Here is a 25,359-nt window from a genome sequence, read left to right on the forward strand (position 1 = left end):
ACCTGTACCTCACCTCACTGATAGGTAAGTCATGACATTCCACCTGACCTACCTCACCATCAACCTTATCACCTCACTGATAGTAAGTCATGACATTCCACCTGTACCTCACCTCACTGATAGGTAAGTCATGACATTCCACCTGTACCTCACCTCACTGATAGGTAAGTCATGACATTCCACCTGTACCTCACCTCACTGATAGGTAAGTCATGACATTCCACCTGTACCTCACCTCACTGATAGGTAAGTCATGACATTCCACCTGTACCTCACCTCACTGATAGGTAAGTCATGACATTCCACCTGTACCTCACCTCACTGATAGGTAAGTCATGACATTCCACCTGTACCTCACCTCACTGATAGGTAAGTCATGACATTCCACCTGTACCTCACCTCACTGATAGGTAAGTCATGACATTCCACCTGTACCTCACCTCACTGATGTAAGTCATGACATTCCACCTGTACCTCACCTCACTGATAGGTAAGTCATGACATTCCACCTGTACCTCACCTCACTGATAGGTAAGTCATGACATTCCACCTGTACCTCACCTCACTGATAGGTAAGTCATGACATTCCACCTGTACCTCACCTCACTGATAGGTAAGTCATGACATTCCACCTGTACCTCACCTCACTGATAGGTAAGTCATGACATTCCACCTGTACCTCACCTCACTGATAGGTAAGTCATGACATTCCACCTGTACCTCACCTCACTGATAGGTAAGTCATGACATTCCACCTGTACCTCACCTCACTGATAGGTAAGTCATGACATTCCACCTGTCCACCTCACTGATAGGTAAGTCATGACATTCCACCTGTACCTCACCTCACTGATAGGTAAGTCATGACATTCCACCTGTACCTCACCTCACTGATAGGTAAGTCATGACATTCCACCTGTACCTCACCTCACTGATATGTAAGTCATGACATTCCACCTGTACCTCACCTCACTGATAGGTAAGTCATGACATTCCACCTGTACCTCACCTCACTGATAGGTAAGTCATGACATTCCACCTGTACCTCACCTCACTGATAGGTAAGTCATGACATTCCACCTGTACCTCACCTCACTGATAGGTAAGTCATGACATTCCACCTGTACCTCACCTCACTGATAGGTAAGTCATGACATTCCACCTGTACCTCACCTCACTGATAGGTAAGTCATGACATTCCACCTGTACCTCACCTCACTGATAGGTAAGTCATGACATTCCACCTGTACCTCACCTCACTGATAGGTAAGTCATGACATTCCACCTGTACCTCACCTCACTGATAGTAAGTCATGACATTCCACCTGTACCTCACCTCACTGATAGGTAAGTCATGACATTCCACCTGTACCTCACCTCACTGATAGGTAAGTCATGACATTCCACCTGTACCTCACCTCACTGATAGGTAAGTCATGACATTCCACCTGTACCTCACCTCACTGATAGGTAAGTCATGACATTCCACCTGTACCTCACCTCACTGATAGGTAAGTCATGACATTCCACCTGTACCTCACCTCACTGATAGGTAAGTCATGACATTCCACCTGTACCTCACCTCACTGATAGGTAAGTCATGACATTCCACCTGTACCTCACCTCACTGATAGGTAAGTCATGACATTCCACCTGTACCTCACCTCACTGATAGGTAAGTCATGACATTCCACCTGTACCTCACCTCACTGATAGGTAAGTCATGACATTCCACCTGTACCTCACCTCACTGATAGGTAAGTCATGACATTCCACCTGTACCTCACCTCACTGATAGGTAAGTCATGACATTCCACCTGTACCTCACCTCACTGATAGGTAAGTCATGACATTCCACCTGTACCTCACCTCACTGATATGTAAGTCATGACATTCCACCTGTACCTCACCTCACTGATATGTAAGTCATGACATTCCACCTGTACCTCACCTCACTGATAGGTAAGTCATGACATTCCACCTGTACCTCACCTCACTGATAGGTAAGTCATGACATTCCACCTGTACCTCACCTCACTGATAGGTAAGTCATGACATTCCACCTGTACTCTCACCTCACTGATAGGTAAGTCATGACATTCCACCTGTACCTCACCTCACTGATAGGTAAGTCATGACATTCCACCTGTACCTCACCTCACTGATAGGTAAGTCATGACATTCCACCTGTACCTCACCTCACTGATAGGTAAGTCATGACATTCCACCTGTACCTTCACCTCACTGATAGGTAAGTCATGACATTCCACCTGTACCTCACCTCACTGATAGGTAAGTCATGACATTCCACCTGTACCTCACCTCACTGATAGGTAAGTCATGACATTCCACCTGTACCTCACCTCACTGATAGGTAAGTCATGACATTCCACCTGTACCTCACCTCACTGATAGGTAAGTCATGACATTCCACCTGTACCTACCTCACTGATAGGTAAGTCATGACATTCCACCTGTACCTTACCTCACTGATAGGTAAGTCATGACATTCCACCTGTACCTCACCTCACTGATAGGTAAGTCATGACATTCCACCTGTACTCTCACCTCACTGATAGGTAAGTCATGACATTCCACCTGTACCTCACCTCACTGATAGGTAAGTCATGACATTCCACCTGTACCTCACCTCACTGATAGGTAAGTCATGACATTCCACCTGTACCTCACCTCACTGATAGGTAAGTCATGACATTCCACCTGTACCTCACCTCACTGATAGGTAAGTCATGACATTCCACCTGTACCTCACCTCACTGATAGGTAAGTCATGACATTCCACCTGTACCCTCACCTCACTGATAGGTAAGTCATGACATTCCACCTGTACTCTCACCTCACTGATAGGTAAGTCATGACATTCCACCTGTACCTCACCTCACTGATAGGTAAGTCATGACATTCCACCTGTACCTCACCTCACTGATAGGTAAGTCATGACATTCCACCTGTACCTCACCTCACTGATAGGTAAGTCATGACATTCCACCTGTACCTCACCTCACTGATAGGTAAGTCATGACATTCCACCTGTACCTCACCTCACTGATAGGTAAGTCATGACATTCCACCTGTACCTCACCTCACTGATAGGTAAGTCATGACATTCCACCTGTACCTCACCTCACTGATAGGTAAGTCATGACATTCCACCTGTACCTCACCTCACTGATAGGTAAGTCATGACATTCCACCTGTACTCTCTCCACGATAGTAAGTCCTACTGTACTCACCTGATAGGTAAGTCATGACATTCCACCTGTACTCTCACCTCACTGATAGGTAAGTCATGACATTCCACCTGTACCTCACCTCACTGATAGGTAAGTCATGACATTCCACCTGTACCTCACCTCACTGATAGGTAAGTCATGACATTCCACCTGTACTCTCACCTCACTGATAGGTAAGTCATGACATTCCACCTGTATCTACACCTCATTAAGTCATGATCATTCTCACCTTCTTCACTTATCTCACCTCACGATAGGTAAGTCATGACATTCCACCTGTACCTCACCTCACTGATAGGTAAGTCATGACATTCCACCTGTACCTCACCTCACTGATAGGTAAGTCATGACATTCCACCTGTACCTCACCTCACTGATAGGTAAGTCATGACATTCCACCTGTACCTCACCTCACTGATAGGTAAGTTATCACTGTAAAGTTTTTACATTTTTGCTCTATAATCATTACCTTATTATTAACCTTTCCTGAACACACTATAGTGCAGTGTGTTTCTGTTTCAGATAAGAGTTTATTGTGTGTAACGTCTGGAGAGGTATCGTCCTGGTGGCTCCATATCAGGGAGGCGTGTCACCATAGTAATGCTGTACAGGCCGCCTACATCCTGGCACTTGTCTGTAGGTCTGTCGCACACGAGGTCATAGAAAATGAGTTAGTGTCAAAAGTAAGTACTCGTAAGGTATCTAGAGTCTAACTGATGTAGAGAGATATCATTCATATACTATGATATGGAATTGATATACAGTGTTTGAGAGATGCTATCATGAACAAGACCTGTTTGTAGTGAGTATTTAGTGTTGTTACTATTATTATCCCCCGCTTTCTCCGATTTCTCCGAAACAGGGGATATTAATTTGGGTTTGTCTGTCTGTCCGTCTGTCCGCCCGTCCGTCTGTCTGTAACACTCAGTTTCCGTGCAATAACTGTAACAAATGTAAACTGATTTTCTTCAAACTTGGTGACAAGGTTAAATGCCTTAAGGACTTGGCCAAGTTTGATCGCGACTGTCGATGGACCTTATTTAGCGGAGTTATGGCCATTTGAATTACTAAAAATGTCATTTTCTGCCATTTCTTTGCAATAAGTGTAACAAATGTAAACCGATTTTCTTCAAACTTAGTCGCATGACTTTCAACGAACCTTATATAGCAGAGTTATGCTTCAATAAAAAAGTCAGTTTCAGCCACTTCCGTACAATGACTGAAATAAATTTGAACCAATTTTCTTCAAACTTGGTAATAAGGTTGAATGCCTTAAGTGCCCGGCCAGATTTGATCAACTCTTTCAGCGGATGTTATTTATCAGAGTTATGGCCCTTTAATTTACTACAAATGTCATTTTTCTGCAGTTTCTGTGTAATAACTAACAAATGTTAAAACTGCTTTTGTTAAAACTTGGTAACAAAGTTAAATGCTTTGAGGGCTTAGCCAAGTTCGATGCAACTTTTGGCAGATCTTAATTAGCAGAGTTATGGCCCTTTGATTTAATAAAAAAGAATCATTTTCTGCCATTTCCCTGCAATAACTAATAAATATTAACAGATTTTCTTCAAATTTGGTAACAAGGTTGAATGCCTTAAGTGCCTGGCCAAGTTCGGTTGCCTTTTTTGGCCGACATTATGTAGTGGAGTTATGGCCCTCTGATGTACTAAAAACGTCATTTTCTGTCATTCCCTGTGTAATAATTGTAACAAATGCAAACCGATTTTCTTAAAAAATTAGTATCAAAGTTAAATGCCTTAAGAGCTCAGCCAAGTCTAATAGTCACTTTCAATGGACATTATTTTACACATCTTACTTCTGAATAAGACTTCAGTTTATTTTTTCATGTTTCAATCAAGGTTAAACCTAACCTCAATAATGTTTACCTACAATATGTCCTGAAATTGGGGAATGGAAATTTGCTTGTATCCATACTCATGCTTTCAACAATATTATATTGTAAAACAGAAAGTGTTTATTTAACAATTAAAGGATTGTTAGATTGCATTTATTGGAGATATAAATGCAATCTGGGTGGCAGATAAATAGAATAGCGCCCGTTTAATTTTCATATTTACATTTTATTTTCTAGTTCAAAGTAAATCATAATTAGGGCCCCGCATCGAGATGCAGGTGCCCTATAGTAATCAGGTTGTCCGTCCGTCTGTCCGTCCGTCCGTCTGTCTGTCCGTCCGTCCGTCTGTCCGTTTTTTTTCTTTTGCACATTAATGATGGAAGGGAGTGGAGTATTTTCCCCATATTTTACATGATGATTCCCCATCCATCCTAGATCTGCTTGGTAATTTTTCAGGCTGAAATTAAATTAAAAAATCGGCCATCTTGGATTTTAACATTTAAAAAAATCACAATGTTGTTGCTCTTAACTGATAAACATTTTGTTATAACATTATGATGCAAAGTTGTTCAGAATTAAACAAGGAGTTGACTGTCCAAAGGTAAGGTCATGGGCCAAGGTTACTAAGTCAAAGGTCAAGGTCAAATTTAAAAAAAATATTTTCTCATGAACATTTTGCTACAACATTTATAATGAAGCAGAGTTGTTCAGAATTAAACAAGAAGTCAACTCACCAAAGTTTTGACTGACCAAAGGTAAGATCATGGGGTCACTGCATCAAAGGTTGTGGACACATTTTCCATTTTTGGACTTATTAACAATTTGTTATGACAAAATAAATAAAATTATTCATTGCTTAATATATTAATTAAAGTCAATATGATTTGAATCAAAATGGCTACATGATATGATTAGAATCAAAAAGGCTGCAAATCAGTCATCTTGGCACGTCAGACACATAGCGGGGCCCTTTATGACGTGTCAGTGTTCTAGTTTAAATGCATGTGAACATTTGAATTTCCCGCTTCAGCCATTTAACCTCAACAGCCAAGTTCAATGTGATAAAAAATTGTCCCTATAAGAAATTGAAAAGATAAAAAAACTTGTTTTTTAATAGCTATTCAGTTTACTTTCAATTATCTGCACATTGTAAAGATTTTTTTATAAGTTTCATAACCAAACTGGTTCATTCAACTGCAATGTCAATTTTCCCGCACGGACTAACATGGTATTAGTAAACAAGACTCACATCCATTTATGTAGATATTACTACACCAAGTCTAGACTGCATTTATTGTCTCATAATGCAGATCACGATTATCATTAGAGTAATGGGAGTCGCTGTGGCAAAATATAAATATATAAGCTTGATTTAATTATTTACCTTAGATTTTTAGTATGTGTATAATGACACACTAACTGTGTTAATTGTTGTCAGGACCCTGATACTGACACAGATAGTGTAGATCAAGTCCAGCCAAAGCCTAAAGAAGACTCCTCAGAGGATTGTCAACAGTGGAAAACAAGTGTTAAAAAACTAGAAGATGTGTTATGTCTTAGCTGTCTTCTCCACATATCTCCATCAGAGGTGAAAGGTCAGACTGTGCCAGAACCAATCCCAGTCTCTGTTACAAAATTAATGGAAGGAGGGCGCGGTAAGTTGTGCAAGAGGTTTGTATGTGTGGGAGGATATAGTCAAACATTTCTTATTGTAAGTTGTTGGGAGCTGTACAAAGTATTCACGACCAACAATGCACTTAAACAGGGTGTTGGAGTTATACAAGTGGGATAAATGAGGACACTCAACAGGTTTATGAATCATATGTGTTAGTCTGGATATATATGTGTACAGCAGGTTTATAGATCATACCAACAAACATGTAAGATTCTTTCCTGTATACCATTAGCTTGATAAAAAAAATGTTACATGCACGGGAACAGTTGCTGTATCCGAACTGGTTGGTTGCTATGTTACAGGTGCTGTAACAGAACTGGTTGGTTGCTATGTTACAGTTGCTGTATGAGTACTGGTTGGTTGCTATGTTACAGTTGCTGTATGAAAACTGGTTGGTTGCTATGTTACAGATGCTGTATGAAAACTGGTTGGTTGCTATGTTACAGGTGCTGTGTCAGTACTGGTTGGTTGCTATGTTACAGTTGCTGTATCAGTGCTGGTTTGTTGCTATGTTACAGTTGCTGTATGAAAACTGGCTGGTTGCTATGTTACAGATGCTGTATGAAAACTGGTTGGTTGCTATGTTACGGTGCTGTATCAGTACTGGTTTGTTTGCTATGTTACAGGTGCTGTATGAGAACTGGTTGGTTGCTATGTTACAGGTGCTGTAACAGAACTGGTTGGTTGCTATGTTACAGTTGCTGTATCAGAACAGGTTGGTTGCTATGTTACAGGTGCTGTAACAGAACTGGTTGGTTGCTATGTTACAGGTGATGTATGAAAACAGGTTTGTTGCTATGTTACAGTTGCTGTATGAGTACTGGTTGGTTTCTGTAACAGAACTGATTGGTTGCTATGTTACAGGTGCTGTATGAGAACTGGTTGGTTGCTATGTTACAGTGCTGTATCAGTACTGGTTTGTTTGCTATGTTACAGGTACTGTATGAAAACTGGTTGGTTGCTATGTTACAGTTACTGTATCAGTACTGGTTGGTTGCTAAGTTACAGGTGCTGTATGGAAACTGGTTGTTTGCTATGTTACAGGTACTGTATGAGAACTGGTTGGTTGCTAAGTTACAGGTGCTGTATGAAAACTGGTTGGTTGCTATGTTACAGTTGCTGTATGAGTACTTGTCGGTTGCTAAGTTACAGGTGCTGTATGAAAACTGGTTGGTTGCTATGTTACAGGTGCTCTATCAGAACTGGTTGGTTGCTATGTTACAGTTGATGTATGAGTACTGGTTGGTTGCTATGTTACAGATGCTGTAACAGAACTGGTTGGTTGCTATGTTACAGGTGCTGTATCAGAACTGGTTGGTTGCTATGTTACAGTTGCTGTATGAGAACTGGTTGGTTACTATGTTACTGTTGCTGTATCAGAACACATTGGTTGCTAAGTTACAGATGCTGTATGAAAACTGGTTGGTTACTAGTTGTTTGCTATGTTACAGGTGCTTTATCAGAACTGGTTGGTTGATATGTTACAGTTGCTGTATGAGAACTGGTTGGTTACTGTGTTACTGTTGCTGTATCAGAACACGTTGGTTGCTATGTTACAGGTGCTGTATGAGAACTGGTTGGTTGCTATGTTTCAGGTGCTGTATGAGAACTGGTTGGTTGCTATGTTACAGGTGCTGTATGAGAACTGGTTGGTTGCTATGTTACAGGTGCTGTATCAGTACTGGTTGGTTGCTATGTTACAGGTGCTGTATCAGTACTGGTTGGTTGCTATGTTACAGGTGCTGTATGAGAACTGGTAGGTTGCTATGTTACAGGTGCTGTATCAGTACTGGTTTGGTTGCTATGTTACAGGTGCTGTATGAGAACTGGTTGGTTGCTATGTTACAGGTGCTGTATGAGAACTGGTTGGTTGCTATGTTACAGGTGCTGTATCAGAACTGGTTGGTTGCTATGTTACTCTGCTGTAACATGAACTGGTTGGTTGCTATGTTAAGTTGCTTATGCGAAAACGTTGGTTGGTTGCTATGTTACAGGTGCTGTAACAGAAACTGTAAGAACGGTTGGTTGCTATGTTACAGGTGCTGTATGAGTTCTGGTTGGTTGCTATGTTACAGGTGCTGTATGAGAACTGGTTGGTTGCTATGTTACAGGTGCTGTAGAACTGGTTGGTTGCATGTTACAGTGCGTATGAGTACTGGTTGGTTGCTATGTTACAGTGCTGTAAGAACTGGTTGTTGCTATGTTACACAGAGTTGGTTGCTAGTTACGATGCTGTATACTGGTTGGTTGCTATGTTACAGTGTGTAGAGTGGTGTGTGTTACTGTATGAGAACTGGTTGGTTGCTATGTTACAGGTGCTGTCAGAACTGTTGGTTGCTATGTTACTGAGATGGTGTTGTATGTTGCTGTATGAGAACTGGTTGGTTGCTATGTTACAGGTGCTGTAACAGAACTGGTCTGGTTGCTTGTTACAGTGCTGTATGAGAACTGGTTTGTTGCTATGTTACAGGTGCTGTATGAGAACTGGTTTGTTGCTATGTTACACTGTTGGTTGCTATGTTACAGCTGTGATCACTGTCAGAACTGGTTGGTTGCTTTGTTACAGATGCTGTATGAGAACTGGTTGTTGCATGTTACAGGTGCTGTATGAGAACTGGTTTGGTTGCTATGTTACAGGTGCTGTATGAGAACTGGTTGGTGTATGAGTTCTGGTTGGTTGCTGTGTTACAGGTGCTGTATGAGAACTGGTTGGTTGCTATGTTACAGGTGCTGTAACAGAACTGGTTGGTTGCTATGTTACATGTGCGGTATGAGTACTGGTTGGTTGCTATGTTACAGATGCTGTATGAGAACTGGTTTGTTGCTATGTTACAGGTGCTGTGTCAGTACTGGTTGGTTGCTTTGTTACAGATGCTGTATGAGAACTGGTTGGTTGCAATGTTACAGGTGCTGTATGAGTTCTGGTTGGTTGCTGTGTTACAGGTGCTGTATGAGAACTGGTTGGTTGCTATGTTACAGGTGCTGTAACAGAACTGGTTGGTTGCTATGTTACATGTGCGGTATGAGTACTGGTTGGTTGCTATGTTACAGGTGCTGTATGAGTATTGGTTTGTTGTTATGTTACAGGTACTGTATGAGAACTGGTTGGTTGCTATGTTACAGGTGCTGTAACAGAACTGGTTGGTTGCTATGTTACAGGTGCTGTATGAGAACTGGTTTGTTGCTATGTTACAGGTGCTGTATGAGAACTGGTTTGTTGCTATGTTACAGGTGCTGTATGAGAACTAGTTGGTTGCTATGTTACAGATGCTGTGACAGAACTGGTTTGTTGCTATGTTACAGGTGCTGTATCAGAACTGGTTGGTTGCTATGTGACACAGTCAGGTCTTCACCCCAGCGATTTGTTCCTTCCCTGTCACATGTCAGAGAGCACAGAAGTCCAAGGAGATGCCACAGAAGCTACAGAAACTACATTCCAGACTTTTCTGGAGCGAGTTCAAGGTGAAATTAATTATCTGTAGCTTTGTTGATGAATAGTTGTATTTCCTAATTTTAAGATAGAGCGCTGCATCGATTGCCTTTTTCAATCTTTTCAATTTCAAATTTTATGAAAGTGGATAGATTTTTTTTTTAAATGCACATGGTCAATATCCTATGGCACCTAGACATGCAATCAGGTTTAAAATTTCTTGAGACATCTAAACCCTCACTTTTCATTTTTGAAACTGTTGTTGCAAAGGTAAAATTTTAGATATTATTCAAATTCAATCAAAATCAATATACAGGAGATAAGATGAATGCTATCAACTGTCGCTAAAGTAAAAAACAATATAATGAAATAAAATTTGCAATACTTAAAGCCACTTGGCTTCAACTCTGCTTTCTAGAACAGATTCTGTAAGTAGCATTGTGATAATGGTGACATGTTTGATGTGTAGGTCAGATGGAGGTGCTGAAACAGAGACTACCACACAGCATGGAGAGTGATGTGTTACTGGCTAACTGCTGCTGGGAAAACGCTGTCCAGTGGAATAAAGATACAGAGGTCAGTACAAAGTCATACAGAGGTCAGTACAAGATCATACAGAGGTCTGTACAATGTCATACAGAAGTCAGTAAAATGTCCTACAGAGGTCAGTACAATGTCATACAGAGGTCTGCACAAGGTCATGCAGAGGTCAGTACAAGGTCATACAGAGATCAGTACATTGCCATACAGAGGTCAGTACAAGGACATACACAGGTCAGTACAATGTCATACACAGGTCAGTACAATGTCATACACAGGTCAGTACAATATCATACACAGGTCAGTACAATATCATACACAGGTCAGTACAGTGTCATACAGATTTCTGTACTATGTCATACAGAAGTCAGTACAAAGTGATACAGAGGTCAGTGCAATGTCAAACAGAGGTCTGCACAAGGTCATACAGAGGTCAGTACAAGGTCATACAGAGGTCAGTACAAAGTCATACAGAAGTCTGTGCAATGTCATACAGAGGTCAGTACAATGTCATACAGAGGTCAGTACAAGGACATACACAGGTCAGTACAATGTCATACAGAGGTCAGTTCAATATCATACAGAGGTCAGTACAAGGACATACACAGGTCAGTACAATGTCCTACAGAGGTCAGTACAGTGTCCTACAGAGGTCAGTACAATGTCCTACAGAGGTCAGTACAATGTCCTACAGAGGTCGGTACAATGTCCTACAGAGTTCAGTACAATGTCCTACAGAGGCTGTACAATGTCCTACAGAGGTCAGTACAATGTCCTACAGAGGTCAGTACAATGTCCTACAGAGGTCAGTACAATGTCCTACAGAGGTCAGTACAATGTCATACAGAGGTCAGTACAATGTCATCCAGAGGTCAGTACAGTGTCCTACAGAGGTCAGTACAATGTCCTACAGAGGTCAGTACAATGTTATACAGAGGTCAGTACAATGTCCTACAGAGGTCAGTACAATGTCCTACAGAGGTCAGTACAATGTCCTACAGAGGTCGGTACAATGTCCTACAGAGGTCAGTACAATGTTCTACAGAGGTCAGTACAATGTACTACAGAGGTCAGTACAATGTCTTACAGAGGTCGGTACAATGTCCTACAGAGGTCGGTACAATGTTCTACAGAGGTCAGTACAATGTCCTACAGAGGTCAGTACAATGTCCTACAGAGGTCGGTACAATGTCCTGCAGAGGTCGGTACAATGTCCTACAGAGGTCAGTACAGTGTCATCCAGAGGTCAGTACACTGTCATACAGAGGTCAGTACAAGGAAATACACATGACAGTACAATGTCATACACATGTCGGTACAATGTCACACAAAGGTCAGTATAATGTCCTACAGAGATTAAAACAAGGTCATACAGAGGTCAGTTCAGTGTCATACAGAGGTCAGTACAAGGTAATACACATGTCAGTACAATGTCATACACATTTTGGTACAATTCACACAGAGGTCAGTACAGTGTCATACAGAGGTCAGAACAAGGTCATACAGAGGACAGAACAAGGTCATACAGAGGACAGAACAAGGTCATACAGAGGTCAGTACAGTGTCATGCAGAGGTCAGTACGAGGTCATACACATGTCAGTACAATGTCATACACATGTCGGTACAATGTCATTCAGAGGTCAATACAATGTCATACAGAGGTCAGTACAAGGTAATACACATGTCAGTACAATGTCATACACATGTCGGTACAATGTCACACAGAGGTCAGTACAGTGTCATACAGAGGTCAGAACAAGGTCATACAGAGGTCAGAACAAGGTCATACAGAGGTCAGTACAATGTCATACAGAGGTCAGTACAAGGTCATACAGAGGTCAGTATGAGGTCATACACATGTCAGTACAATGTCATACAGAGGTCAGTACAGTGTCATACAGAGTTCAGTACAATGTCCTATAGAGGTCTGTACCATGTCCTATAGAGGTCTGTACCATGTCCTAAAGAGGTCAGTATAATGTCCTACAGAGGTCGGTATAATGTCCTACAGAGGTCAGTACAGTGTCCTACAGAGGTCAGTACAATGTCCTACAGAGGTCAGTACAATGTCCTACAGAGGTCAGTACAATGTCCTACAGAGGTCAGTATAATGTCCTACAGAGGTCAGTATAATGTCCTACAGAGGTCAGTATAATGTCCTACAGAGGTCGGTATAATGTCCTACAGAGGTCAGTACAATGTCCTACAGAGGTCAGTACAATGTCCTACAGAGGTCAGTACAATGTCCTACAGAGGTCAGTACAATGTCCTACAGAGGTCAGTACCATGTCCTACAGAGGTCAGTATAAATGTCCTACAGAGGTAGGGTATAATGTCCTACAGTAAACCCGAGGTCGAGGGTTTTGCTACATTTTGTGATCCCGAGGGTATAATATCCCTATCCTTCATATCCACGTATGAAAGAGTATTTTTCTTTCATACCTTGATGTTTTATTGCAATTTTACAGCTATAATATCCCGCCATTTTGAAATAAATTCGGAGAAATCGACGACTGGAAGTCAATTTTCCATACATGAAAATTAACGTGATATTTTCATAAACATTCCCTTGTTTGCATCTTTTATAGTAAAACCAGTCAAATTTGTGAAAAAAGGTTGAAATTTTACAGAGGAAATAGAGATTTTGTTGACGCCGTGACGTCACGAGGCTTTATTGCATGAGTAGCCATGCAATACAGCCTCAGGCGACATGAGTGTATTGCCCTGGACCAGCCAGTATTATACCCGTAGGTATGAAAGAAAATGTTCTACAGAGTTCAGTACAGAGTCCTACAGAGTTCAGTACAATGTCATACAGAGGTCAGTACAAGGTAATACAGAGGTCAGTACAATGTCCTACAGAGGTCAGTACAATGTCCTACAGAGGTCAATACAATGTTATACAGAGGTCAGTACAATGTTATACAGAGGTCAGTACAATGTTATACAGAGGTCAGTACAATGTCCTACAGAGGTCAGTACAATGTCCTACAGAGGTCAGTTCAGTGTCCTACAGAGGTCAGTACAGTGTCCTACGGAGGTCAGTATAATGTCCTACAGAGGTCAGTATAATGTCCTACAGAGGTCAGTTCAGTGTCCTACAGAGGTCAGTACAATGTCCTACGGAGGTCAGTACAGTGTCCTACACAGGTCAGTACAATGTCCTACGGAGGTCAGTACAATGTCCTACAGAGGTCAGTACAATGTCCTACAGAGGTCAGTTCAGTGTCCTACAGAGGTCAGTACAGTGTCCTACGGAGGTCAGTATAATGTCCTACAGAGGTCAGTATAATGTCATCCAGTGGTCAGTACAATGTCCTACAGAGGTCAGTACAGTGTTATACAGAGGTCAGTATAATGTCCTACAGAGGTCAGTACAATGTTATACAGAGGTCAGTAGTATAATGTCCTACAGAGGTCAGTACAATGTCCTACAGAGGTCAGTACAATGTCCTACAGAGGTCAGTACAATGTCCTACAGAGGTCAGTACAATGTTATACAGAGGTCAGTATAATGTCCTACAGAGGTCAGTACAATGTTATACAGAGGTCAGTACAATGTTATACAGAGGTCAGTACAATGTCCTACAGAGGTCAGTACAATGTCCTACAGAGGTCAGTACAATGTCCTACAGAGGTCAGTACAATGTCATACAGAGGTCAGTAGTATAATGTCCTACAGAGGTCAGTACAATGTTATACAGAGGTCAGTACAATGTCCTACAGAGGTCAGTACAGTGTTATACAGAGGTCAGTACAATGTCCTACAGAGGTCAGTACAATGTCATACAGAGGTCAGTATAATGTCATCCAGAGGTCAGTACAGTGTCCTACAGAGTTGGTATAAGTGTCCTACAGAGGTCAGTACAATGTCCTACAGAGGTCAGTACAATGTCCTACAGAGGTCGGTACAATGTCCTACAGAGGTCAGTACAATGTCATACAGAGGTCAGTATAATGTCCTACAGAGGTCAGTACAATGTCATACAGAGGTCAGTTAGTATAATGTCATCCAGTGGTCAGTACAATGTCCTACAGAGGTCAGTACAATGTCATCCAGTGGTCAGTACAATGTCATCCAGTGGTCAGTATAATGTCCTACAGAGGTCAGTACAATGTCATACAGAGGTCAGTAGTATAATGTCATCCAGTGGTCAGTACAATGTCCTACAGAGGTCAGTACAATGTCCTACAGAGGTCAGTACAATGTCCTACAGAGGTCAGTACAATGTCCTACAGAGGTCAGTACAGTGTCCTACAGAGGTTAGTACAGTGTCCTACCGTGGTCAGTACAATGTCATCCAGAAGTCAGTACAGTGTCCTACAGAGGTTAGTACAATGTCATCCAGTGGTCAGTACAGTGTCCTACAGTGGTCAGTACAGTGTCCTACAGAGGTCAGTACAATGTCCTACAGAGGTCAGTACAATGTCCTAGAGAGGTCAGTACAATGTTATACAGAGGGTCAGTACAGTGTTATACAGAGGTCAGTACAGTGTCCTACAGAGGTCAGTACAATGTCCTACAGAGGTCAGTACAATGTCCTAGAGAGGTCAGTACAATGTCCTACAGAGGTCAGTACAATGTCCTACAGAGGTCGGTACAATGTCCTACAGAGGTCAGTACAATGTCCTACAGAGGTCAGTACAATGTCCTACAGAGGTCAGTACAATGTCCTACAGAGGTCAGTACAATGTCCTACAGAGGTCAGTACAATGTCCTACAGAGGTCAGTACAATGTCCTACAGAGGTCAGTACAATGTCCTACAGAGGTCAGTACAATGTCCTACAGAGGTCAGTACAATGTCCTACAGAGGTCAGTACAATGTCCTACAGAGGTCAGTACAATGTCCTACAGAGGTCAGTACAATGTCCTACAGAGGTCAGTACAATGTCCTACAGAGGTCAGTAGTATAATGTCATACAGAGGTCAGTACAATGTCATCCAGAGGTCAGTACAGTGTCCTACAGAGGTCAGTACAATGTCCTACAGAGGTCAGTACAATGTCCTACAGAGGTCAGTACAGTGTCCTACAGAGGTCAGTACAGTGTCCTACAGAGGTCAGTACAATGTCCTACAGAGGTCAGTACAATGTCCTACAGAGGTCAGTACAATGTCCTACAGAGGTCAGTACAATGTCCTACAGAGGTCAGTACAATGTCCTACAGAGGTCAGTACAATGTCCTACAGAGGTCAGTACAATGTCCTACAGGAGGTCAGTACAATGTCCTACAGAGGTCAGTAGTACAATGTCCTACAGAGGTCAGTACAATGTCATACAGAGGTCAGTTCAGTGTCCTACAGAGGTCAGTACAGTGTCCTACGGAGGTCAGTATAATGTCCTACAGAGGTCAGTATAATGTCATCCAGTGGTCAGTACAATGTCCTACAGAGGTCAGTACAGTGTTATACAGAGGTCAGTATAATGTCCTACAGAGGTCAGTACAATGTCATACAGAGGTCAGTACAATGTCATACAGAGGTCAGTACAATGTCCTACAGAGGTCAGTACAATGTCCTACAGAGGTCAGTACAATGTCCTACAGAGGTCAGTTCAGTGTCCTACAGAGGTCAGTACAATGTATACAGAGGTCAGTACAATGTTATACAGAGTTCAGTACAATGTCCTACAGAGGTCAGTACAGTGTCCTACAGAGGTCAGTACAATGTCCTACAGAGGTCAGTACAGTGTTATACAGAGGTCAGTACAGTGTCCTAACAGAGGTCAGTACAATGTCCTACGGAGGTCAGTACAATGTCCTACAGAGGTCAGTACAATGTCCTCAGAGGTCAGTTCATGTTATACAGAGTCAGTACAGTGTCATACAGAGGTCAGTACAGTGTTATACAGAGGTTCAGTACAATGTCCTACAGAGGTCAGTACAGTGTATACAGAGTTCAGTACATGGTGTACCGAGGAAATAGAGATTTTGTTGACGCCGTGACGTCACGAGGCTTTATTGCATGGGTAGCCATGCAATACAGCCGTAGGCGACATGAGTGTATTGCCCTAGACCAGCCAGTATTACACGTGTAGGTATGAAAGAAAATGTCCTACAGAGATTGGTACAATGTACCTAGGAAAAGGCTTATATAGGCATAGCCTGTTGCCCAATCCTTTTGATTCAATCAATAAAATTGGTTGAAATGAAAAAGTTTTTACCTTTACTTGTGTCTTAAATAACGAAGATACAGAGGTCAGAATTTTATCATAAATCTTATAATGATTTAATTTAGCCTCTTATAATACATTATCATATTGTATTTTATTCGTTCAACCATTTTGACTACTAATTTCTAAACATTTTTCTTTACTTGCAGTGTCTAAAAAACCTTGAGTCTTCCTTAGAGTTTTTACGTTTAGTCCAAAATGCGATACTTAGACAAGGTAAGCTGTAAAATAGGCTATATAATTATTATATATGGGACAAGGAAGTTATTCCAACAGTATGGACAAAACAAAATTGTCAAATTTTCGAGGTGATCTGCCCCTTTATCAAGACATACAAAACAAACACGATTACATAATAGGATACGAACAGTAATGCGGGACAAAGTAGACAAATATTAAACTATACAGCACAATTGAGCGCAATTCACCCTTCGGCAAGTGGCAGCCTGATCTACAAAAATGTATCCATGCTGTTCGGAAGAACGCTAAAATATGAGCGGTGACTGGAAAGCGTGCCACGTGTGAAGTCAGATGTGTGGCGAAATTTATTTATAGTGCTTATTGGTATAGGATGCAAATTAGTCGCCTATTTCCTCGGTATGTTTGCAAAGAAGCAAAATCCCAAATTTTGTCACCTTTTCCTAGGCAGCATATGTAAAGGATCAAAAACGCGTAGAACAGAACAGGAAAATGCTGGAAGTAGGGATAATTAATTGAAAAGCAAGTGATCAATTTATGTCATTTTGTATATTAAACGTTCGTTAATGCCTTTGGGATAGTTGGTCTGTAGATAGGTAATCCAGAATCTCTCTCTCGATTGAAGCTTGAACAAACCTGACTATCTGGTTGCAAGACATTTCAACTTACCCATCCATAGTTGGAAAGACATGCAGGTGATTGCAATTGAGCACTGTTCCTACTGGACACAAACCAAGCGTCGATCGAGAGAGAGATTCTGGATTACCTATCTACAGATTGACATACACAAGCTACTGACCACTAACCTGTTAGTTGTTTTGTGTTACACAGGTGTGGGCAGTCTACTATGGCACATGTTCCTGGCCAAGACTTTCTCTGCTGCTGCTCATCTCATGGAAAAGGTAACCTTACTATAAATAATTGACATACAAAACTCTTTGTCAAATCATGAATTATGACATACTCTCTGAAAAAATCGTGGCAACCTTCTTGAAAAGTGCATTTTAAAAGCCGACATAACAATAAAGCAATATACCTCCAGCTCCAAAATCTAGGATATTCATAAAGAGTTTTAAAACATTACAGGATGATAGTGCCACAAGCCTCTGTTCAATATCTGGGATAGGAATCAGAGTATTGTGTTCCGTCGCGTTAATAAGGCTTCATTCATTTGTAGGTTGGGAAGGTACCAAAAGACAGATTATGTAGGAAGGTAAGTGTAATAGCTTTACATCACTTAATATAAAAATGTATTTTCTTTGATGTCTAACATGTGTGCAGTAATAGAAATGTTTGATGAATTTAATGAGCTATCTCCTTTTCCCAGCTCATATCATGTTGTTAGTGTCAAGGTCAAATCAGAATGTATTTGCTGTTAAATATGTACTATTTAACCATATTGCCGGTGATTTTAGCTGGGATGACATTTTTAGCCCGTAATCATCAGTTAAACCTAAGTCACAAAGTTTCCCATCAAAATTTCAAATGTTCACACTGTAAAGGTAATAAATCGATAGAGAATCAGTTTCAAAATCATAACAAAACATTGTCTTTAGTGATATGAGCTTACGATCGATCGGGATTAAACTTCAAAAGCTGGCTTGCAGGCCTAAGTCTAGGGCATAGGGTGACAAAGCCATGTGTTCACTGGGCCAAAATGTGCTTGATAATTGGTATTGTTAACAATGTAGTGAACTATCTAGATACAGTTTCAAATATATATGAGAATATAAACTGCATTAAAACACTGTATGAAGTATTTCTTGAGTCTGCTATACAATTGCACTGTGACACTCTCTTCACACAGTTGCTCCCATGATGCACTGTGATAGTGACACTCTTCACACATGTGCTCCCATGAATCACTGTGATAGTGACACTCTTCACACATGTGCTCCCATGATGCACTGTGATAGTGACACTCTCTTCACACATATGCTCCCATGATGCACTGTGCCGGTGTAACGTTGAAAATGGACCTCCGTTGAAAATTGACATCGGGTCAGTTTTCAACGTTGAAAACGGACCCCGATTGCTGTTGAAAATTGAACATGCCGTTGAAAATTGACAGTGTCTAGGGTCAATTCTCAACGGCAGGTCTGTTGAAAAATGAGCGTTGAAAAATGACCTTGGCAAACTATCAACAGATGGTCTTTTGAAAAATGACCCTAGTACATTGTTGCACAAACATGATTCTCAAATTCTGTTATCGCCATTCCTAATATATAATTCGTAATTACTGCGATTTGAATTGAAATTTCGTATTGTTATCAAATACCTCATTTAAATATTTTAGGTGCTTGTATGTGTATTATGGAGAATGCGGCACTACAAAACTTTCATTTTTCTATTATTGAATTTTGTCCGTCCGTGTAGATAATGTTAATTTAATTGTTCTCAAACTGAGGAAATGCTATATAACACTGGGGTAATGTAGTAAATAAAAAGGAATTGTTGTCATCAACTGCATGCAAAGTTTGTACTATGTGGTGTTCACAAAGTGTTACAAAACTACAATTATGGGATATTATTAATTTGTTTCTTAATGATTTTTTTATGATTATATTTTCGACGATCTTACGTTTGTCAGGTATTCAGTAATTGTTAATATATATTTATTCCCTGCAATACAAGAATACGTGTATTATTTATAGATCTGCGTATGAATCAGTTATGTTGTGTTCTGGGTATGGTTGGGTTGTGTTGTGTTGTTTTGTTGTGTGGTGTCGTGTTGTTGTGTGATGTTGTGTTGTTGTGTTGTTGTGTGTTGTGTTGTGTTATGTGTGGTTGTGTGTAGTGTTATTGTGTTGTGTGTTATTGATGTGTTCTTGTATGCTGTGCGGCTGTGTTTTGTGTTGTGTTTTGTTGTTGTGTGTTGTGTTATTGTTCCGTGTTTGTGTAATGTGTTGTTAAGTGATGTTTTTGTGATGTGTTGTTGCGTTATGTTGTGTGATATTGTGTTGTGTGTTGCGGTATGAGTGTGTTTTGTGTTGTGTTGTGTGTTGTGTTGCTGTGTGATGTTTTGTTGTGCAATTTTGTGTTGTGTGATGTTGCGTGGTTGTGTTGTGTGATGTTGTCGTGTGTTGTGTTGTTGTGTATTATTGTGTTGTGTTGTTTTTGGGTGGTATTGTATTGTATTGGTATTTGGGTGGTGTTGTATTGGGTGTTGTGTTATGTGTTGTTGTGTGATGTTTTGTTGATATGCTGTGTTGTGTTGTGAGGCGTGTTGTGTGTTGGGTGGTGTTGTGTTGTTGTTGCGTGTTTGCATGATGTGCTGTTGTGTTATGTTGTGTGATATGCTGTTGTATGATGCGCTGTTGTGTGATGTGCTGTTGTGTTGTGTTGTTTAGTGTTGTTGAGTGTTGTTGTTGGATGTTGCTGTATTGTTGTTGCGTGGTTGTGTGTTGTGGTGTGGTTGTGTGTTGTGGTGTGGTTGTGTTGTGTGTTGTTGTGTTGTGTGATGTTTTGTTGAAATGTTGCGTCGTGTTGTTGTGTAATGTTGTCTTGTGTTGTGTGGTTGTGTGATGTTGTGTTTAGTGTGATGTTATGTTGTGTGGTGTTGTGTTATGTGGTGTTGTGTTATTTTGTTGTGTTTGCTGTGTGGTGTAATGTGTTGTTGTGTGGTGTTGTGTTGTGTAGTGTTGTTGTGTTGTTGGTGTGTTGATGTGCTGTGTGATGCTGTGTGGTTTCGTGGTGTTGTGGTGTCGTGTTTTGTTGTTGGGTTAAAACGAGTTCTTATGGGGTCACTTTTCAACGGGGTCTATTTTCAACGGGTCGGTGTAAAAAGTGTGTTTAAAGTTCAGTTTTCAACGGTTTTCAGGGTCATTTTTCAACGTTGAACGGTGATAAATTAGGAATTAAATGACTAATGATTTAATGGCACATTTTGTGGCAAAATGCTAGTGATATGGGAGAACTCACGGTCATGACCTCGGTCATGACCTTATTAAAGTTGTCTAGCCAGAAAAGACCTGTGTTGTTCTTGTACAATTCATGACCTTATTAAGTGTCTAGCCAGAAAAGACCTGGTGTTCTTTGTACACAGTCATGACCTAATTAAAGTGTCTAGCCAGAAAAGACCTGGTGTTGTTTTGTACACAGTCATGACCTTATTAAAGTGTCTAGCCAGAAAAGACCTGGTGTTGTTTTGTACACAGTCATGACCTTATTAAAGTGTCTAGCCAGAAAAGACCTGGTGTTGTTTTGTTACACAGTCATGACCTTATTAATGTGTCTAGCCAGAAAAGACCTGGTGTTGTTTTGTTACACAGTCATGACCTAATTAAAGTGACTAGCAAGAAAAGACCTGGTGATGTTTTGTACACAGTCATGACCTTATTAAAGTGTCTAGCCAGAAAAGACCTGGTGTTGTTTTGTTCACAGTCATGACCTTATTAAAGTGTCTAGCAAGAAAACACCTGGTGATGTTTTGTACACAGTCATGACCTTATTAAAGTGTCTAGCCAGAAAAGACCTGGTGTTGTTTTGTTCACAGTCATGACCTAATTAAAGTGTCTAGCCAGAAAAGACCTGGTGTTGTTTTGTTCACAGTCATGACCTTATTAAAGTGTCTAGCCAGAAAAGACCTGGTGTTGTTTTGTATACAGTCATGACCTTATTAAAGTGTCTAGCCAGAAAAGACCTGGTGTTGTTTTGTACACAGTCATGACCTTATTAAAGTGTCTAGCCAGAAATGACCTGGTGTTGTTTTGTACACAGTCATGACCTTATTAAAGTGTCTAGCCAGAAAAGACCTGGTGTTGTTTTTGTACACAGTCATGACCTTATTAAAGTGTCTAGCCAGAAAAGACCTGGTGTTGTTTTGTACACAGTCATGACCTTATTAAAGTGTCTAGCCAGAAAAGACCTGGTGTTGTTTTGTATACAGTCATGACCTTATTAAAGTGTCTAGCCAGAAAGACCTGGTGTTGTTTTGTACACAGTCATGACCTTATTAAAGTGTCTAGCCAGAATACCTGGTGTTGTTTTGTACACAGTCATGACCTAATTAAAGTGTCTAGCCCTGGTGTTGTTTTGACACAGTCATGTTTTGTACACTGGTGTTGTTTTGTACACAGTCATGACCTATTAAAGTGTCTAGCCAGAAAAGACCTGGTGTTGTTTTGTACACAGTCATGACCTTATTAAAGTGTCTAGCCAGAAAAGACCTGGTGTTGTTTTGTACACAGTCATGACCTTATTAAAGTGTCTAGCCAGAAAAGACCTGGTGTTGTTTTGTACACAGTCATGACCTAATTAAAGTGTCTAGCCAGAAAAGACCTGGTGTTGTTTTGTACACAGTCATGACCTAATTAAAGTGTCTAGCCAGAAAAGACCTGGTGTTGTTTTGTACACAGTCATGACCTTATTAAAGTGTCTAGCCAGAAAAGACAGTCTGGTGTTGTTGTTTTGTACACAGTCATGACCTTATTAAAGTGTCTAGCCAGAAAAGACCTGGTGTTGTTTTGTACACAGTCATGACCTTATTAAAGTGTCTAGCCAGAAAAGACCTGGTGTTGTTTTGTACACAGTCATGACCTTATTAAAGTGTCTAGCCAGAAAAGACCTGGTGTTGTTTTGTACACAGTCATGACCTTATTAAAGTGTCTAGCCAGAAAAGACCTGGTGTTGTTTTGTACACAGTCATGACCTTATTAAAGTGTCTAGCCAGAAAAGACCTGGTGTTGTTTTGTACACAGTCATGACCTTATTAAAGTGTCTAGCCAGAAAAGACCTGGTGTTGTTTTGTACACAGTCATGACCTTATTAAAGTGTCTAGCCAGAAAAGACCTGGTGTTGTTTTGTACACAGTCATGACCTTATTAAAGTGTCTAGCCAGAAAAGACCTGGTGTTGTTTTGTACACAGTCATGACCTTATTAAAGTGTCTAGCCAGAAAAGACCTGGTGTTGTTTTGTACACAGTCATGACCTTATTAAAGTGTCTAGCCAGAAAAGACCTGGTGTTGTTTTGTACACAGTCATGACCTTATTAAAGTGTCTAGCCAGAAAAGACCTGGTGTTGTTTTGTACACAGTCATGACCTTATTAAAGTGTCTAGCCAGAAAAGACCTGGTGTTGTTTTGTACACAGTCATGACCTTATTAAAGTGTCTAGCCAGAAAAGACCTGGTGTTGTTTTGTACACAGTCATGACCTTATTAAAGTGTCTAGCCAGAAAAGACCTGGTGTTGTTTTGTACACAGTCATGACCTAATTAAAGTGTCTAGCCAGAAAAGACCTGGTGTTGTTTTGTACACAGTCATGACTCATGACCTTATTAAAGTGTCTAGCCAGAAAAGACCTGGTGTTGTTTTGTACACAGTCATGACCTTATTAAAGTGTCTAGCCAGAAAAGACCTGGTGTTGTTTTGTACACAGTCATGACCTTATTAAAGTGTCTAGCCAGAAAAGACCTGGTGTTGTTTTGTACACAGTCATGACCTTATTAAAGTGTCTAGCCAGAAAAGACCTGGTGTTGTTTTGTACACAGTCATGACCTTATTAAAGTGTCTAGCCAGAAAAGACCTGGTGTTGTTTTGTACACAGTCATGACCTTATTAAAGTGTCTAGCCAGAAAAGACCTGGTGTTGTTTTGTACACAGTCATGACCTTATTAAAGTGTCTAGCCAGAAAAAGACCTGGTGTTGTTTTGTACACAGTCATGACCTTATTAAAGTGTCTAGCCAGAAAAGACCTGGTGTTGTTTTTGTACACAGTCATGACCTTATTAAAGTGTCTAGCCAGAAAAGACCTGGTGTTGTTTTGTACACAGTCATGACCTTATTAAAGTGTCTAGCCAGAAAAGACCTGGTGTTGTTTTGTACACAGTCATGACCTTATTAAAGTGTCTAGCCAGAAAAGACCTGGTGTTGTTTTGTACACAGTCATGACCTTATTAAAGTGTCTAGCCAGAAAAGACCTGGTGTTGTTTTGTACACAGTCATGACCTTATTTAAGTGTCTAGCCAGAAAAGACCTGGTGTTGTTTTGTACACAGTCATGACCTTATTAAAGTGTCTAGCCAGAAAAGACCTGGTGTTGTTTTGTACACAGTCATGACCTAATTAAAGTGTCTAGCCAGAAAAGACCTGGTGACCTTTTGTTTTTTTTGTACACAGTCATGACCTTATTAAAGTGTCAAGCCAGAAAAGACCTGGTGTTGTTTTGTACACAGTCATGACCTTATTAAAGTGTCTAGCCAGAAAAGACCTGGTGTTGTTTTGTACACAGTCATGACCTTATTAAAAGTGTCTAGCCAGAAAAGACCTGGTGTTGTTTTGTACACAGTCATGACCTTATTAAAGTGTCTAGCCAGAAAAGACCTGGTGTTGTTTTGTACACAGTCATGACCTTATTGAAAGTGTCTAGCCAGAAAAGACCTGGTGTTGTTTTTGTACACAGTCATGACCTAATTAAAGTGTCTAGCCAGAAAAGACCTGGTGTGTGTTTTGTACACAGTCATGACTCTTATTAAAGTGTCTAGCCAGAAAAAGGGACCTGGTGTTGTTTTGTACACAGTCATGACCTTATTAAGGTGTCTAGCCAGAAAAGACCTGGTGTTGTATTTGTTTCACAGTCATGACCTTATTAAAGTGTCTAGCCAGAAAAGACCTGGTGTTGTTTTTGTACACAGTCATGACCTTAATAAAGGGTGTCTAGCCAGAAATGTCATGGTGTTGTTTTGAACACAGTCAAGACCTGGTGTTTGTTTGGTAACACAGTCATGACCTTATTAATGTCTTGCAAAAGTGTCTAGCCAGAAAGAAATTGTCCTGGTGTTGTTTTGTTCACAGTCATGACCTTAATAAATGTGGTCTAGCCAGAAAAGACCTGGTGTTGTTTTGTGAACAGTCATGACCTTATTAATGTCGAGTCTAAGCCAGAAATCTAGCCAGAAAAGACCTGTGTTGTTTTGTACACAGTCAAATTAAAGTGTCTAGCCAGAAAAGACCTGAACTTTTACAACAAAAGACCTTGTTGGTACACAGTGGTAAAGACCTGGTGTTGTTTTTACACAGTCATGACCTTATTAAAGTGTCTAGCCAGAAAAGACCTGGTTTGTGTTCACGCCCCAGGGCTTCATGACATATGAATTAAAAGTGTCTAGCCAGAAAAGACCTGGTGTTTTGTTGTGACCTTATTAGATTCCTAAGACCTGGTGTTGTTTTGTACACAACACCTTCAAATAAAGTGTCTAGCCAGAAAAGACCTGGTGTTTTTTGTACACAGGTCATGA

The 25,359-nt window shown here is 40.7% G+C and overlaps 1 protein-coding gene across 1 annotated transcript in view; it reads left to right on the forward strand.

Moving 5' to 3' along the window:
• Positions 1 to 25,359, forward strand: part of LOC138319836 (rab3 GTPase-activating protein non-catalytic subunit-like) — a 207,362-nt gene that overhangs the window by 115,192 nt on the left and 66,811 nt on the right. Inside the window, exons 20-26 of the mRNA XM_069262967.1 lie at positions 3,777 to 3,937; positions 6,548 to 6,764; positions 10,088 to 10,246; positions 10,684 to 10,790; positions 17,076 to 17,142; positions 17,956 to 18,026; positions 18,302 to 18,337. Coding sequence (XP_069119068.1) covers positions 3,777 to 3,937; positions 6,548 to 6,764; positions 10,088 to 10,246; positions 10,684 to 10,790; positions 17,076 to 17,142; positions 17,956 to 18,026; positions 18,302 to 18,337 — 818 coding nt within the window. The remainder of the gene's footprint in view (positions 1 to 3,776; positions 3,938 to 6,547; positions 6,765 to 10,087; positions 10,247 to 10,683; positions 10,791 to 17,075; positions 17,143 to 17,955; positions 18,027 to 18,301; positions 18,338 to 25,359) is intronic.

This window comes from Argopecten irradians, chromosome 3 (assembly GCF_041381155.1).
Source record: "Argopecten irradians isolate NY chromosome 3, Ai_NY, whole genome shotgun sequence".
Classification (NCBI taxonomy): domain Eukaryota; kingdom Metazoa; phylum Mollusca; class Bivalvia; order Pectinida; family Pectinidae; genus Argopecten; species Argopecten irradians.